Raw genomic sequence first — 18,870 nt, forward strand, 5'->3', positions numbered from 1 at the left:
ACCTGAAATAATGCCTGGAGAGAAATTTGTGATTTGATTTATGCTTGGTGATGACAGAACGTAGAACTATGCATCTCTCAGAAGTGTTCCACTTTCAGTAAGCACCTCTGAATGCATTCTAACAGGTATCTCATCTATTTTTGTATATAAATCTTAGAAAGCAACTCACCAGAGCAGCAACATTGATCAGTTTTTCCATTTCAGACAGTATCTGTAACCTTTATGCCCTTTTTTAATCAAAAATTGAACTCTGGTCCAGTAGTCCAACTGAAGCTCCATGCAGTAGCAGTCATATCCTTCCCTTATGAGTCTGGTATCCCCACAATTTCTGCATCTACAAGAAAACCTGAATGTTGCTGCACACATTTGTGTTTTCTTTCAGCTTCCATATAGGCTCAAAAAGCCTGAGCTTTATGCCACCCTCCAACTCACCCCCAACCAATGCAGGTTTTGGGTTTTGGTTTTTTTTTTTTTTTTTTTTGCAAGTAGTTTGGTAACATAAACATTAATCTTTATGAGAGGAATAAAGAAACACTCAACTTTCACAGTGTGATAGCTTCCGTGAAAGCATTTCTGAACACAGACAAATGTTTAAGAAATATATGTATACATTAGACTGGCTGCTTAGGCAGTAATGTGCAGCTAACGAGAATACCCTGCACCACCTGGTTAGGTCATACCTTTAGCCTATGCTGTTTATAACACTTCACGATGAAAAAGAACATTAAGAACTTAGAACAACACTTCATTTTTTTCCTCCCCTTTAGCTTAGTCTGAAACACCATTTACTTTTATTCCAGAAAGTGAAATTACTAATTCCACACCATGCACCTTTTAACTGTACCTGTTCCATATATGTCTCAATCCAGTGCTCAATCTGCCAACTTGAATGCTGCCTCAGAAGACCATGCAGGAGCCCTAAGGACATTGTCACAGTAGTACAAAAAAAGATCTTACTTATTTTCCTACTAAGATTCAGATATCTAAAGATCTTAATGTTTCCTTCCTAAAATAGACATAGGAAAGTACTAATCACACGTTGTGACAATTCCAGACGAAAAGAAACCATACTGGAAAACACAGGGAATTACTTAAAGCTTCTCAGAGATGCAAGTTGCCCAAAGGTACACCAGTAGTCCCAGAAATCCTCAGGGAAGCACAGTGACGCACAGCCATGAGCACTGTCACTTTTGGAGCTGGGTGGGGGGGGCTGGTTCTTCAACAGTCTTAATGCTGCTTGTTATAGAAATGCAGGGTCAAAGACACCTGTTTTCCAGGGTCAGTGCCTTCCTCCTTTCCCTTAAGATTAAGAGACAGGACTTCAACCACCAGTATTTGGTAGCATCAAAGAACAGACACAGAAATAAAATAACAAGCTAGTCCCCAGGCAGCAGTTGCCTCAAATAATTGTTTTGCCTGTGTATTCCCAGAAGCCCCAGGCACTGGCCCTGCTTCAGTTACTGAAGTTTCAGCAACTTTCTGCCCTACCATCTCGCGTATCCTGAATGCAAGAGAGCAATCTTGCCTGCCATGTACCACTGGAAACTTTACCAACAGAGTTAACAGTAGCTCGTTCCTGTTTGCCACATAACATGAAAGGAACTTCAAACCTTTTCAAACAGTTGTTGCTCCTAGTTTTTAGCATCCTTCTTTTAAGTCCTTATAGCAACACTGAGAACGTTCCTGTAAAAAAAGTTTCAACAAAGCTGAATATGAAGTTGATGCATTTCCCCCCATTTCTACTCAAAGGTCTCTTTTTATACCTATGAGAACTACGTTAGCCATACAGAATCATGCCAGGCAATCAATGGTCAAGTGGTAATGTAAGAGGATCCTCACATTTTTTCAGAAGCACTTATCTTCCAAAACAGAGTCTTTACATGGGGCCCGAATGTTATTTATTAGATGGGTATGTTACACCACGCATTTGGCTCTATCAAAATACAAACAGTTGGACTGCTCTTAGTTTACCAAGTAATTCTGATCAGTCTGTATCAGTAAGCTCTCCCTTTCATAATGCACAAGTCTGTACTCCCTTCCACACTGACGTAATTTGCAGCCTTCGTTAGAAATTTTGTTTCTTTTCAAGTCATTAGTAAGACTAAATAAAGCAAAGACAAGAACTGGTTGCTGGAAGATCCTGATGAAAATACATTCAATTGAGCACCATTTAAAATCAAATTGAGACCTATGAGTTTAGCCACATTTTAATCCATTTAATGTGTGCCACATTGACTTCTGTATTGTTTTAGTTCTCAGTCAAAATATAATGCAGTACCAGTCAAATGCTTTACACAGTGTAAGTATATACAACAACAATATTACCTGTGTCAACCAAGCCTGTCACTTCAAACAAACATATCAAGTTTAAAGATTTATACTTATCTGCTCTGAATTCACATATCCACTGCAAAAGTAACAACACTGGCTAGGCTCCTTACACAGGAAGGCACACCATTCAGCTTAAATGGACTCATTTTTTAATTTGCTCATTTAGAGGCAATTGTCATTTTTCTCTTGGGGGCAGGGGAGGGAAATGCCAATGCACCACATTGTTTTCACTAGCCTGGAAGAGAAAACACTTATATATATAGATATATAGATATGTATATATATACACACTTACGCATGTGTGTGTATATATATATACACGTGTGTGTGTACATATGTATATATACACACAAGTGTATATATACACAGAATATACATATATGAATATACAGAATATATGCACACACACTTTGCTCAGATTTGTTTACAAAATATGTAGCATTTTTATACCATCCAATAAGAGGTAAATGATTTTAAACAAATCTTATAGAAATGACATGTTATTGGAAATTTACACGTAAAAAAATCCAGCACAAAAAAATCCAAAAGCTAAAACAAGATTTTGCTACTAATCAGTGCTTCTATCACCCTTCAAGAAAAGAGAAACACAGTTATTTATATGTGATGTAAAGGCAACATTGAGGGTTTTTGTTTTTAAATTAACCACCAAATTTAACCCCCTAAGATTACAAAGAATCAAAGTTCATTTACAGATCAAGTGCAGTAAACTAAATGTTCCTTCAGCACAAAGCAGCACTAGAAAATAACTGGGAGAGGGAAGGGGGAGGCCAACTGGCTTAGCTAGGGAGGCAGCAGGTGGCTTCTGCAGCAGCCACACAGGTCAGTCTCCATCCTGAAGCACAGACAGAAACAAAGATTGTATTTAGATAATGATGACGCAGAGTTGATGCGTTCAGGCCTTTGCCTAGCTTCTTTCAGCACTTTGACAAGCATTTTATATATTTGTATTATCTGTATACAGTGGACTGTTTTTTGCTTTTGCAGTGGCTTGTCACTGAGAGGAGTCATGAGGAGGATCTTGCAGACAGTTCTGCCACTAACATTTACCACAGGTACATGACACTGCAGATATCAGAGGCATTTTTGAAATGTTTACACTGGACAAATGTGTGTTGCAGATGTTCCAAATGGCTTGAAAGAACATAGCCCATTGCTGGGGTTGAGGGAGGCAGACAGCCTGGAGAATCCATTGCCTTTACAGAAATGGAACTGCCACTTACAATCACATGGCATGTCCCCCTTTTTGAAGAGCTTGGTGTCAATGTCAGCTGAACTCAGTGAGGAGTGGCCGGCCTTTGCATCAGATGTCTGTGATCCAAGCATCTTGCGGAGCCAAGAACATGCTGCTAGCAGAAGGGCAGTCTACAGCTGTGGATGACAGCTGTCATGCAGTCAGCAATGCCTTACAGATGTCACCTGTAGGAATCAAGCATTCCATGCCAGTTCACCTGAAGTCCCATAAACAGCAGAAGAAATAATGAAATGAAAGGGCCAGGTGGATCTGGGTGTAATATTGACTATCCTTTGAGCATAGAGTCATTTTAGTTCTTAAATATGAGGCTTGACCAGTAGGACTCTTTTAGGCAAGTTGGAAAGGAAGCTCTTGTCTTGTGAAAATGAAAAGGAGATCTAACACTCCCTGTGCTAAGTTTTACAAATTAAGATTTTGTGTTCAGAAGGTAATTTTTCAGAACTCAGTTCAAGTCAAGCTGTGTAAAAATGTTAAGAGGCAATAGAAATTTTTCAGCCATAACTTTACAACCAAGGACCAGACTTTGTAGCACAAAGTCAGGAAGGGCTGGATTTTAAGGTAGGCCTGGCCGGATTATACTGTGCTGGCAAGCAAAATGAGAGTAGTTTCTCCATTCTAAAAGCTATTTCAAAAAGTCATTTCTGGGGAGGTGGTAGGAGTGACCTATTCACAGGTTCCTTTTTGTGGATGGAAAGACTGAGAAGGTACGCAGATCTCCACAGTGGTCTGCAGTCCACATTGAGAGCTCAGTGTTGAGAAGGGGTAGGGCCATGTGTGTTCAGTATTCTTAAAAACCAGAAAACACATCCATTGGAGCTTGTTGTTGCAGGGGATAGAAGACTTATTCCATTATTTGTAACGATCTATATTCCAATAGCTCCAGCTGGCACATACAGCGAAGGAGATACATTCCATATGAAGATTTAACGCAACTCACACAGCGATCCGAGGAGGCATCCAGAGAAAAGTGTGGGAAATGAATTCAGCCACGTTCTCAGAAAGTCTGAAAGTCTCCCTGGAACTGCAGGCACACACTGCAGTAAATACATGAGAAAGGCAGCCTTACTTTGGATGCCAGGAGTGCGGGGGGCTAGTGGAGGTGGGATTCTTTTCCTGTAATAGGAGCAGGGAATATCTCAAAGTATAGAAATGTGCCTCAACCTCATGAAGATGACAGTGGAGAGGTTCAGAATCTAGAGAAGAAGTGTGATTCGGGCAACCCCTTGCCAAGAAGGGGGCATCCTGCCACAGAGAGCCAAAAGTTTTCCAGACGTATGTAAGAGAATGTGCACAAGGCAAGCAAATGAGCGCAAACAGGGTTATGGAAAACACTGAGAGAATCACTCCACAGGTGGCTTGTGGCTCGACAACAGGATTGGCTAGGTAGAGGAGCACACGGCACAGAGGCACCTCAGAGCTGGAAGCCTTCCATGGGCGCCTCACACTGCTGGAAGATGTACTGTTGCTGGCTGAGATCCACCTGTGGGGCAATGCTACTGTCTTCATCCTCTGTTCCAAAGTAGTGCTCAATCAGATCAAATGCCTTCTGATAAATCTCTTGATTCTCATGGCTCTGGAGGAACTCAATTTTGTCGAGGCCTGCAGAGAAAAGAAGTGTGCAAAGTTACAGCTTGGTGAAGCATTACAGCTAATGATCATATTCAGTCTATTTAAATATCACATTCCATCAATCTTTAGAAAAAGATCTGCACATTTTTGTGACATTAGGTGGCTAGGTAATCAGACATCTCTGTGGCCAGCTATATCTATGCGTATATCAATGGGGAATTCATGCTTTGCCTTTCTACTGTATAGTCCTAGAAACAAGAAGAGGGGACAACCTCAGTCCAAGTGATCCAGAAGGGAAGGAATCCCCTGGGTCCTTCAGTCTAGCAATTTCAGTTGCTGTTAAAAGAACGAACACTCACCTGGACTCCTTCAGTCAGAATCTTTCAGAAACTTTCTATAATTTTTTTTTTTTAAATAATTTTATTCCAAAATCAGAGTTAAAACTAACTGGTTTTACTGTGCAACTGGCACACATACAATGACTATATACCACAACTGAATTGACATGACATAAACACACCTTTATAGCCAAATTATATATGGATTGCTTGCCACTTCAGTATTTTGAAAACATAAGGAAAGCCATGAGCTTATAGACAGGGAATGCAGAATGGCCCGATAGCACAGTGTGCTAAGAGAACAGAGGATTAAGACCTCATGAAGTGGAGAGCAAGCACATTTACTGTATCCTTTACTTGGCATATGGAAGAGAGAAGCCAGCAGTCTACAAAAAATGCATTAAGAAAAATTCCCCAATATAGCAAGAGTGTTAAATGGTGAGCGACTTACAAGCTCTTCACCTGCAGTCTTCTGCTAAGATAACCTTATTTATGGCATGAAAAATGAAATTAAGTTGTTCTCAAAGATACTTAATTGTACTGAGAAACACTGCTGAGGTGAAGAAAGAGATGTACCACACAGGACAGAAAACGTCCAGACTCAGCTGAGAGGCCCTTTTAACAAGAAAACTAACCTTAAAGAGTAGCAGTACCTCAGAATCAGGATGAAATGACTGCAGTAAACACCACAACAATAGCAAAGCAAAGGCAAACCAGGAAGTTGCTGCTGCTGGCAGAATTCTGCAAGGCAGCAGAGAGGGAAAGGACAGGCCTGAAAACTGTGCAACAGAACAGAGCTCCTGAAGTTTATCTGCTGTGGAAGGAACATACTACAGGCTGAACGATACCCAGAAGGCTTCCTCAATGTGAAAAAGACAGGAAAGACCATCTGCATATACTGTCTCAAGCTACATGCAGAAAAAGAAAGTAAATGTTGAAGTACACCGGTGGATGGAAACTTGTCTAAGAACAGTTAACAGTGATAAGGAAATCAATTCAGTCTCATCTACTGAAACTCTAATGGATCCACGGTCATTGCTTTAAAACCTGCCATCCACAGACACTTTGCTCGTACCGTATGCTTCCTCAATAAGAGCGCAGTAAGGATTAATGCCGGCGCCACTGCGTTTGGATTCCTGCTCTCCAAGCCTCAAGATGTTCTCCAGCCCACTCAGTGCCACTTGCACAATCTTTGAGTCCATTACGGTAAGGAGGTCACAGAGTGGTTTGATGCATCCCAATTCCACTAAATATCTGAAAAACATTACAAACAATTAATCAGGTTCTATGCGAACTTACGGCAGATACTGTCATTTAAGCATTTAGTGTCAAGGACTAAGAACCAAAACAATCAGATGAAATATCAACTTGAGCAGAGAAAAGAGAAAAAACTACAGACAGGTATCTGTATCTTACCAATTCTGCTAAAACACTGAAAATATCATATACATCTTCTATTTTACATATTTCTTTATGTATAATTTAATTTTCTAGCTTGTATTTATATACATCTTTACCTGTAAGTTTTAAATAAATATTATTAATATGAACTGCATTGATTTGTTACATAAGTAATTACTTTATACAAAATCATATGTAAGCATAACATACTAGCATAAAAAACAGGAAGAACAATGCATATGATGCCTCAGTTTCAGGGGCTTGGCCATAGGTCTCTGAGCCATTCCTCTCCAGTCTTCTAACATTTTATTACATTCTGAAATGATCACTGTGAAATAAGTTTAAAATTTAATTTTTTTTCCACAAAAGAGAAATGGCTCAATTAATGAAATTAAACATTACAGTTGAAATTCTCATGTGGTTTCTCTATACAGGAATGAATGTCTCATTCACAACTCAATCCAAAAAGGACATCTCTGTAGACAAACACTGGAGGCACACAATTGTGCCTGTCAGAACTGTACCAACTCTTTATAGAAAAGTCTTCCAGTTTCTAGATTACTAATTTGACTCCTTGAATAAGAACTAGTTCACCCAATTGCACTGAAATATTTGTACTATTTCATACTTGATCTGTTCAGCAGAGCCCCCAGATGTTGCATTTGTGATTGCCCAAGCTGCTTCCTTCCTTGTTCGAAACTCAGCCGTTTGCAAAATATTTATAAGAGCTGGAAAGATATGAGCATCAATGACTGTCTGCAAAAAAGAAATCACATGTCAGGGTTATAACTAGAATTAGAAACAAATTCCTAGTGCTGGCTCATTTAATGTCTATGCTCAGGATGACACATTAAACAATGAAGCAAACTTCTTAATGGACAAAAATCAGTTTATAGTTTTACATTCAAAACCCAAATTATCTCTGGGTAAATGATTATTCCAAATTGAACAGATCAGGTAAAACTATCTTCATATGTAATGTGCCACTTAATTATATTTTGACAGCAAGAGAATGCCATATTTCCCTAACTTTTCCAGATAGTGAACCACTCAGCTATTAAGTCAGTAAACCACTAAGTCATTAGGATTCCCTGAAAAGAAAAAAAAGAGTTCATAAGCCTGTTTGTATGACACTCTATTTTGATTGGATTAGACAACAGGGCAAAGAAAAAACGTAATTTTAGAACTAAGAATTCTGCAAAGCAAGCAAACACCAGTATGTTCATTCCTGGAAAAAAGACAAAGCTACAGATGGTTTGATACGACGCCTAACTGCATAGCCTATCAAACTCATACAAGTCAAATAATATTTAGCAGCTCAAAGTTTCTAATAACTTCTGGAAAGAATGTTCTGCAGTAAAAGACAGATGAAACCGCTTCAGTAATACACCCACGATAAAGATTTGGAAACACTTCCCCAAGGATCACTAGAAGAATCAGGAGCTTAGGGTACATTTTTAAACAACTGCTTTGTAAGCACATCATCATAGAATTGGTAACAGCAAATTCAAAGCCAAAGAGATTCTTTGAGAGGAGCTCCATAAAGTGGAACAGACTGCATCCAGCATAAAGTTACAGACAGTTCTCTTTCTTTTACCCTTCCTGCTTAACTGGGCATCCATGCTGCATGAACTTGCAAATCCACATGTACACAACTTTTATCAACAATTCCATGAACAGTCTCCCTTACACAGAATGTCTGCTTCTGTAAAGGCAACCTGTGGGCCACAAGTAAAAACACTGCACCTGTTTGACAACCATCACAAAACACAACTTAAAGGAATTTAACAGAAAGCTCTGTTTGCTAGCACTGAAAGGTTTCTTATTTGTTTTAGATTTGGCGGAAAAAGTGCTATAAGAGTGAGAAGATTCAACATAAATCCTTTTCTGCTTTCTGCACTGATAAAGGTACTAAGCACTACAATCTCCACAAGCCTGCTGCCAAACTCCACCTTCTGAAAGGACAGTAGCAGACACTAATAATGGAAGGTAAGAAACCCCGATACCGTGGTTTCATAACCCTCAAGTATGTCTCCAGGATTCACTGATCAAAGAGCAACTTCTCCGGAATCAATAATAACATATTTTGAAGGAAAGCCTTATTTAGCATAAGCTTCAGTGTGGTGGAAAAAATAAAACACTAATGAAGAAAATAAAGCATTAAAGGAAAAGTGCTTGTAGCATCTATTATTTTAAAGCCCATGTCTCACAGCCTTTTCTACAGTGTTTTTTCTTGAACAAGAATACACAATCTAGCTCTGACATTTTACGTGGAAACAACATTTATTCTAGAAGTAGGTCACACTTTCCTCTCAATTACATTTATTTACGTGATAACAGAGAAATATTGAACTACTGAAATAGATATCTTTATTCTCTTGAAGAAAAGCACACCTCAGGCAGAGCAAAACCCCTAAGGATTGTGGTAGGATGAGACCCTACAACCAAAGATTTTACAAGCGGTAACTTGAATGACTTTTTTCCCCTCTTACCACAGTCTGTGTCTGATATGGAAGTGTGCTGAAAACTCCAGTAATGTGGTGAGTACATAAAAAGTGCTCAAGCTCAATACAGCTCTTAGGTAAAATGAACCGTTAAGGGACTTCAGTTCAGTAACCAGTCCTTGAAAAAATCTAAGATGCTTTGGCCATTCATGAAAATAGGTGGGAAATTTCTTCTTACTAGCTGTAAGGCTAAGGATACTTAAACATTCTTTCTGAGCAGATGATGGTACAATAACTTTCTTATTTACCTATCTTCTAAGTATGTCTGAAATTTATAAAGAAATTTGGTAACAGCAGGTCAACAGAACAAAAATTTAAAGAAACACTTCAAAAGAACACATCATTTTCAGCATCTCACATGGATTTGTTTAATCCAAATTACCATTGTGCTTGAACACAACAACAAACTATGTTAACAATCTGCTTTCAAAAGCAAACAAGAGCAGATGCACAGGAAAGTAAAAACTCTCCATATTTTTTCATCTTTTTAAACTTCCCAGTTGCAGCAGTGAGTTCTAGTTTGACTCATCTGAAGGAAACAATGTGCTTGTGTGTCCTGAAAACAGCACAGTCATTTCTCTGCTGTCTCTTTGATGACCTTGCTTAAAAGCCAGGAATAATCAGACCCTGCCTGTTCACCTTCTCAAATGCCACTCGTGTTTCTACAGCACTCTATCACAACTCCCTCCACTTAAACCTTACTCTACGTAGTTGCTCTTCACATGGAATCAATCTGACATTTGATAGTCTCCCTTAACATCCACGCCCCATATATCTCCTGAAGATGGTTGTACACACAGTGCAACACTGAAGATTTATACTACAAATGAATTAGGAATTTTGTTTTGGTTTTATCCCTTTCCTTGGCATATAAAATAATTGTGTTTGATTTCAGGCTGCTACTATGCACTGAAACAGCATTTACAAGATATATTATCTGTCTGTTTTCAGCCCAATAGCTAATGCGGAGCCCATCCTTAAAACGACGAAATTAGCACCAAAATTTATGCTCAACTGCATCCCTTCAGATACGCTGAAACCATTCTGACACACAACAGAATCTTGCAGAGAACTAAAATTGAATTTGAGACAAAATCTTAATTTTCAAATTTAATTTCACACTGAATTGTAATACTCAGCCCTTTAACTAATCTGGCCCTCACTTTTAAAGAGTTTTTGTTGTGTCTTTTGTTTGTTTTTCTAAAGATGGCACTCGAATTCTGCAAACTTCCAATAACTGCTCACCTTAGAAACATTCCACCCTTTTTATTTCTTCTGATCAAGTTCCTTCACTTGATAATAGCTCGCTTTAAAGAACAGAGCTACACGGAAGTGAATTTTTAGAGTTTTATTACATCTGCATCAGTGTCAAATCTAACTACTTTATAGCCAATTAGGGAATAACTCTTCAGCAGTAGAGTATTATAAGTCAATACATGAACTGGACAGCACTAGCTGAATTTTCTCCTCTTCATTTGAGTTTCAACAAATAAATTGCTTATAGTACACAAAAATACACATATAGTATGCAAGCATCTACACATGATTCAGCACATGCACGTGAAAGCAACCAAGTCTTACAGTGTGATTGTGTTTTCCTGCTCCTGCAAGCTGTCTCAGTAACTTCAGCAATTCAAAGATTAGTCACCACTCTATCTGGCAACTGTGAGTACAGTCCTACTCCTACATCCTCCTCCTTCAGGCTGGAAATTTTACAGGTTTCACAGTAATTTGTGATCCAGGAAACACTTGAGATCTCAGTTCTAAATGACTTCTATGTTGTTTACACAGACACTAAGCCCATCCACTCCAAATTGTTTGTAAAGTAAACTTCTAGATTGTTTACACAAGGTTGCTACCTCTTCTCAGGAAGAACCTGCAATGTAATAACAGTACTGTGTTGAGGCGTCTGCAGCTTTGAGTCTCTTCTACAAAAAAATACAGTAACATGAACTGCTGAGGTTTTCAGACAGAATAAATGGATGAAAGGTACTCTAGATCTACTGAATTCCATACAGCATGATATATGGATTTACCACACACAGAAGCTTAAAGTAGACTTTTATTGAAACACTAATCTAAAAATCTTTCATCTCAGTTTTGCTAGTCCTCAGACAAATATGACATTCTCAGCAATACCATATCTTGCTCCTAACTTTTTAAGTCCTGCCACTACAAAAGGAACAAAGGTTTTAGACCATTTGTGCAAACTATGGCATGGATCAATGTAATTTATACTTAAATAACTTCATAGTTTGCCTGTGTAAACAGCAACATTGTATGCAAACTACATTCTTCCTTTTCTACGGCCCCAGTCTTACTGCGGCCTTCACAAACAATTTCTAACAATTCTCAGCTTGCATCCTCACCCAACTGATAAAAATGCATTTCATTCAGTCTGTAAAACTGACACACAAGGTAGCATTTGCTACACTTCCCCACATCATATTTCAGCAAGGATAAGAAACTCCACAGAAAAATATGGCACAGATCCAGATGCTACCATGCACAGCCATACTCCATGTTCCAGATGTTCATATGAGAATTTAAGACATATAAGAAAAAGAAGTGGTAAGTTTTTTTTAACCTGCCAACAGAAGAGAACTCCTATGATGTCTTCACTGTCAGATACGGAAGGTTGTACCTGGTGTACTGCCTTTCATAGCTTTTCAACAGCTGCGAAGTTAGACAACATTTTCTGAGGCATCTGATAGCCTTTCATACCCTTCAGAAGGGTCGACAGTCAGGATTTAGCTTCAGTTGTGCAGTTCTCCTTCTGATTCCCAGGAAGATGTAGTTCCCCTTCTCCCTGACTGGGGAAGCTATCCACTGAAGTACAGCAAAGCTGTATACAAACTAGGAAATTAACAAACAAAAACTATACTTAGTGACAATCAAGACTGCATCAGGATATACACATCCAACCCAAACCTTAAAAGCACAGAAATAAAGAGGGGAAAGACTGCTGTACTCTATCACACTTTTCTGTTGCCTAAACACTGTTTGATAACACACTCTGAAAGGCTTTCACTTCCACCTTTGGAGGAGAAAAACACACAAATGCAAGCCTCCTGTGTTCTAAACGTTAAATACACCCAATACAGCACTAACTTCCACACACTTCATGCATGTTAACTTACATTGCCTTAACACTAGAAAAAGTTTATTGTGTTTGAGTGCAAATCTAATACAGTGATAGACTGTCGTCTTATCTTTTAGAAATGGCAGTGAAAGCCTTTGGAGTATGCTATCAAACAGCAGTATAGACAGTATGAAAGTGGAAATGAATATAGGAGTCCTTCCCTCTAACTTTATATTTCTATGTTTAAGAGTGGGTGGATGGAGGGAGTGTAATCCAATGCAATCTTAAGCACTAAATATAGCTTTGTCTGTTAATACTGGTTGGATAAAATACATATTAGATTTACTAAAATATTTCATTTTCTTCTTATTGTTCAGAAGTGATTCTTAGATTGTGGTTTGAGCAATACCCAAAATTTCCATACTATTCTAACACACTTCTCTGGAGCAATAATCCACTCATAAGAATAGATTATAAGTCACAGTAATGTTGTTTACTATATAAAGCAGGTATTCAACTTTTGGGAAAAGCTGAAATTACAATTATTTGCTTTCTGGCTAAAGATTGTGCTTGTTCAAAGTCAGTACAGCAGAAACTGGAATAGATCTGGCTACAGTTTGCCACCTGCCATAGGAACTATCAAACAATTCAGAAGTACTGGGGAAGATGGAAAAGAAATTTAGTTTAGAGCTGCATCTAGTATTTCCTTCTATAAGGAAGATCAGTTCTCAAGAAGTGATATTTTAATTCATGGCAAAGTGTAAAGTTATCTTTAAAATTAATTTCTACAAAGTAAGAATAAAGCAACTCATATGAAACAGGTTCATCCATGCACTTATTTCAATTATATGTTCTTCACAAATAGGAACTATCCCATGTCCTCACTGCTACTGAAATCAGACAAGGATTCTACTCTCCATTTTAGCATAGGATCATCTTCAAGAATCTTCACCAATCAGCATATTCCAAGTTGCAAAAAATTATTATGAAGTGTTTTTCAGCTCAAACATTTACAATGATTGACACTGACTATAAGTTACCTGAAGCAATATCTCAGAGAAGGAATTTTGTGAGAAAAGCAGACATAACAGCTCCAGATCTCATAGGAGGTTTCATTACACCTTAAATTTCACAGGACGAAATCTCCAGTCAAACTAGACTTAGAAGAATAAGAGCTTTTCTATAACCTTTTTACACATCTGTGATGAGACTTTCAGCATAGGATAATCACTGCAATTACACCTGTAGTTGCTAATTTGTATTTCCAAAAAAAAATGGCCTCAAGTATTCCAGTCAAGCATGCTGTAAACATTCTGAAACAGCCCTTACTCCAGTTTTCCTCTAATAGGCCTCCTCTTGAGGTTTCAGAAATGTAAGCCTCAGGATAGATAGTTTGCAAAATGCCACAATCACCTGGATAGTTATCTTCCACCCACGATCAGAATAACTACTTATTTCCATTTCAGTTTTACGGCTGACAGCATGGACTATATTGGCTATTCCCCTGAGACAGCCACTGTTTCACTACATAGTATTTGTTCAAAGTTCAAAGGCAGATCAATTTGTCTGAGCAGGGACAAATGGGTTATTAAAAAAGGAACTATCAATTTCACTTCTGAGAATTTTCTTCTCACATTTTTTTCACTGGAATTGGACACAAATACTCAACATACAGCCTTCCAATATTGTCTGTGGCACAGTCTAAGGCAGGCTACGTTATGTCTAAATTTAAACACACTTTGTGATTTGCTTTACGCTGCATTTTCTTCACAATGCAAGAGTTCTAAGAAAACAAGCTTCCGTCCACACAACCACAAATATTTTTCTATGCATAGCTAAGGGTTCTTCTCTACTTTCCAAATGATCGCTTGCTAGAAACAAAGGTGCAATGTTAATGACTCATGGGATTACTTCTGCCATCACTGCCTTCTCATCTCCCTTTCCCAAGACAGAAAGCAATTCTATCCTGTTCTCAGTAGAAAAGGAACCAACCTAAACAGGCAATAAGACACCTTGAAACATTCAAAAAAAAAAAAAAACACTAAACACACAAAAGATGTACCTAACAATTCTGTTTTGTTACATACGAGAGATTTTGTCAGATGAAGATACTACATTATCACTTCATTGGAAAAAAAAGTTGGGACAACAGTTTTAAAAGACAGAGTCTTATAAAAGCTGTAGTTAAGATTTCATCTAAATCCTTACTTTTGGATGTCTGAGCAGTATCTACCAGGTGTAAGACTGCTGTGCTAACAAGGACAGCCACTACTAATTGTTTCACTTGAACAGAATGATATGGAGCAATGAACGTAGAAGGCACAGAAGTTAATGAATTACTGAAATAGCTTCTAGGTGTACTACAGTATAAATTATCTCTAAAACTTGAAAATGAAAATAGAAATTCTGGCATTTTGAAAAAATGCTCTATTAGAGAACTTTTAATTTTTATTGATGCTTCAGATACTTGTTTCGTTACAGAACGACTTCTGTGAACACTTTCAATTCTCTCATGCTCTCTTTTCTCCATAGTTTGCAACATTCCTACATGATTATGCATTTTGAAGTACATCTCTGACAGACTTGAGAAAAACAAATGCATTGGGTTGGACTGTTCTGCAGAACTCCTAAGCTTAGAACTCTTAAGCCTCCCAGGAGAGGTAATAACCTAGATAGAAACAGAGAGGAGCAGCACTAAGGTAGTAACTGCATGGGTAAGGCATCCAAAAGATCCTTCACTGAAAGGAAAGCAAAGGCAAAAACATTCTTTCCCTACCACAAGTAGTACTGACTACCTTCCTTGCAGTGCTAACTGTACAACAATTAAAAGTGCTGATACAGGAAGAAGCAGTGACACAGTTGCTCACTTTATACAGTTCATTTTCTTCAACATTCACCAAGTCCACAGATGTAATACATAAGCAGTAGCACAGCCAGAATCAAAATTTTTGGAGCTCTACCAAGGTTAGATGACATGACCATATCCTTTTTGCTTCAAAGAAAAATAAACCACAAAAACATCATCTTCAGTATTAAAATTTTGACTAAGAAAGATAACTACAACCGCAGATTTCTTTGCCCTTGGTTCCACCTCCATTTTAGTCACATCCTTGAATCAGATTAGGAAGACCTGCAGTGTTTCACCTTCTGTAAGGTTTGTTTTCTCTCTTCCTTGCTTTCTAAGACAAGTATCTCTTAAGTTAGATAAATACCCACACTCAATTCTAAGCATCTTAGGAGAGACTGAAAAATCTTCCTGAAAAGTCTAATCCTTATTTTCTGTTCTTTCTGAGAGGTAGATGAAGATCTCATTTGAGTCAGCAGCTGAATGTGGTTTATAAAGAAGGTATAACTTAAGAGATCATAATGACCACCTGCAAAGCAGGTATTATACTTTTTTTTTTTAATAACAAATTTTCTACAGAAATAATTCTCTCACTTTGATGAAGAATCGTAACACTTCGTGCTGACTCTGATGATACAGAATGAATAATCCAGAGATATCAGATATAAGACTAGTAAATGTTAGACTGCCTTACAAGGAAAAGTATACATTAGCAAAACTGACAAATGAAAAACATGGATATGGCTGAGTTTTTGTGCACCCATGCATTACTTCTGCCTGGTAGCAGTAGTAAAGCAGTAGTAAAAATATTTCTGATGTCTAATATTTCTGCTATCCATTTCTATTCCTCAAAGACCGGATGTCTTCAGTTGGACTTTCATGTGTCCTCAGCAATCTTCGAGAATGCTCTCTCAATCCCATGAGAAAAGCACTGAGAAATATAACTTCAGATAAATTAAATTTGATTTATGTGAGGAAATTTTCATTCAGCTTGACGGTAACCTTGTGTATTTCACCAAAATCTGTTTTTGCAACATTTTTTAAAAAGGTACAAGGCATTGTCCTTGAAGCAAAAATTCCCTTAGTTTAGTTGCTCTTAAAATTCCAGATCTAGGGAAAACAAAATCTATTTAGCAGGTTTTTCTCATTTTATAGTTTAAGAAAAAAATCTTCTCTTTAGAGAAGATGGTCAATTTTTTACACCACCTGGAACAAGTCCCAGGATTTCCTTGTGACAGCTGAACTGAAATCAAGACTGAGATGTGTGTTTTTGGTGGCTTACTGTAATGGCTAACACAAAGGACTGAAGCTTCCAATTGTTATTCTGTGCTATTACATAACATGAAGGATTACAAAATTTGGTATAATCAAGACAAATCACAAAGTAAAAAGTTTAATATCCTCAATTACTGTTCAGATTAATAAAAAGCAATTTCAGATTTGGCTAGTGCACAACTGCCAGTACTAAGAATTAAAAGAGTATATAAATAGGAATAAAAAGTATTTTACAATGTAGTTCATTCATATCTGGCAGTGAAGTCAAGAAAAATCAGAAGTTATTTGATTCTCAAAGTTTGTAGCTTACTCATCTCCTAGTTGAGGATTTCTGTATCTTAAACACTGCCAAATGCATGAAGGGCTGTCTACCTCCCTCATAATCTGTTTAAATATTATAAAAATAAATATTCTAATTTGCATCTGAGAGATGATTGAAGCATTGAAATATTCTAATTTTGAACAGAGCCTACAACATACTTCTGCTTCCAAGTAATTATATAACCGCATAACTGTGTACATACAACACAAAAAACAGTTTATCACTCGATGTCTTTTTCTAAGCCTGAAAGACAAAGATTACTGATCATAACTGAAAAGGTTACCTGGATCTGGGCTCTGTTTCCAGCTGTTATATTAGATATTGTCCAGCAGGCTTCCTTTTTGATAGATTCTTTAGGGCTGCTTAGCAAATGCAGTAAACTCTGCAGGGCAGAACAATTTAGAATTACCTGAACACAAAAGAAAAAAGAAAAGCACATCTCAGAGGAAATATAGGATAGAGAATCACCTGGAGTAAGGAATACAAAGTCTTCAAAAGCTAGAAAGCATATGCCATCAAGATATTCCTAAAATGCTTTAAAAAATGAAAAATAAAAGAGAAATAAGTATAAATGTTTGTATTTCACATGGTAACAAGCAAAAAAAAAAAAAAAAAAGAGTAGTTTAAGTAACACCAGATTTCACAGAAATAAAATGGCTTGGGTTGGAAGAGAACTTAAAGATCACCTAGTGCCAATGGCCCTGCCATAGGCAGAGTTGCCACCTACTAGGTCCAGTTACCCAGGGTCTCATCCAACCTGGCCTTGAACACTTTCGGATATGGGGCATCCACAGCTTCCCTAGGCAGTCTGCACTAGTGCCTCACCACCCTCTGAGTAAAGAATTTCCTCCAACATAGAATCATAGAATCACCAGGGTCAACTGTCCACCTACCAACAATATTTCCCCACTAAACCACATCCCTTAGTACCACATCTAAACGTTTATTGAACACCTCCAGGTATAGCGACTCAACTATCTCCTTGGGCAGCTGGTTCCAGCACATGACCATTCTACTAGAGAAGAAATTTTTCCTAATATCCAACCTGAACCTCCCCTGCTGCCACTTCATGCCATTCTCTCCACTCCTATGGCTAATGAGGTGAGAGAAGAGGCCAACCCCCACCTCGCTGCAGCCTCCTTTCAGGCAGTTATAGAGAGTGACGAGGTCTCCCCTGAGCCTCCTCTAGATTGAACAATCCCAGCTCCCTCAGCCACTCCCCATAAGACCTGTGCTTCAGATCCGTCACCATCTTTGTCGCCCTTCTCTGGACACGCTCAAGGGTCTCTATGTCCTTCTTGCAGTGAGGGGCCTAGAACTGTTTATAAGTTCCTTTTAAGCATCAGAAGGCCACAACGAGGTCTCCCCAGCGCTTCCTTCTACTCAGGTTGAACAAGTCCAGCTCCTCAGCTTTTTTTTTTTTTTTTTTTTTTTGCAGGATTTCTGATCTTGGAATCTGTGATCTCCCTTCTCTCTCCCCCTTTCTATCCCCCAGCTCCTCCTTGGACTTTGGACATGTTCCTAAAATTTTTATTTAGCAAATTAAGCAGGGGGTACAAGAGTGGGGGAAGGTTATGGCTCAGCATTTATCAGATATCTGCTGGGACAAGATTGGAATTTTTTTTCTTCGCATAAACTACTTACGTTTTTGGCCAACTCCAAGCACTGGCAATTATTAATTGTTGGAAATGAAATACAGTGGAAAAATGTACTCTGAGGATGCATCACAGAAATAGAATATCCCACACTCAAAGAGATCTACAAGGATCAGTGAGTCCAACTCCCAGATACGCATACATAGAACCCGCCAAAAAAATCAGACCATATGTCTGAAAACACTGTTCAAATGCTTCTTGAACTCTGGCAGCTTGGGGCCATGACCACTGCACTAAGGAGTATGTTTCAGTACCCAACCACCTTCTGGTGATGA

General features: G+C 38.2%; 1 protein-coding gene across 1 annotated transcript in view; it reads right to left on the reverse strand.

The window, feature by feature from the left end:
- Window positions 1-448: 448 nt before the first annotated feature.
- Window positions 449-18,870, reverse strand: part of KPNA1 (karyopherin subunit alpha 1) — a 53,351-nt gene continuing 34,929 nt past the window's right edge. The window contains exons 11-14 of the mRNA XM_048934064.1: window positions 17,224-17,349; window positions 7,541-7,668; window positions 6,587-6,765; window positions 449-5,203 (exon numbers count right to left, since the gene is read on the reverse strand). Coding sequence (XP_048790021.1) covers window positions 5,016-5,203; window positions 6,587-6,765; window positions 7,541-7,668; window positions 17,224-17,349 — 621 coding nt within the window. The 3' untranslated portion in view covers window positions 449-5,015. The remainder of the gene's footprint in view (window positions 5,204-6,586; window positions 6,766-7,540; window positions 7,669-17,223; window positions 17,350-18,870) is intronic.

The sequence above is a fragment of the Lagopus muta genome, chromosome 1 (assembly GCF_023343835.1).
Source record: "Lagopus muta isolate bLagMut1 chromosome 1, bLagMut1 primary, whole genome shotgun sequence".
Lineage (NCBI taxonomy): Eukaryota > Metazoa > Chordata > Aves > Galliformes > Phasianidae > Lagopus > Lagopus muta.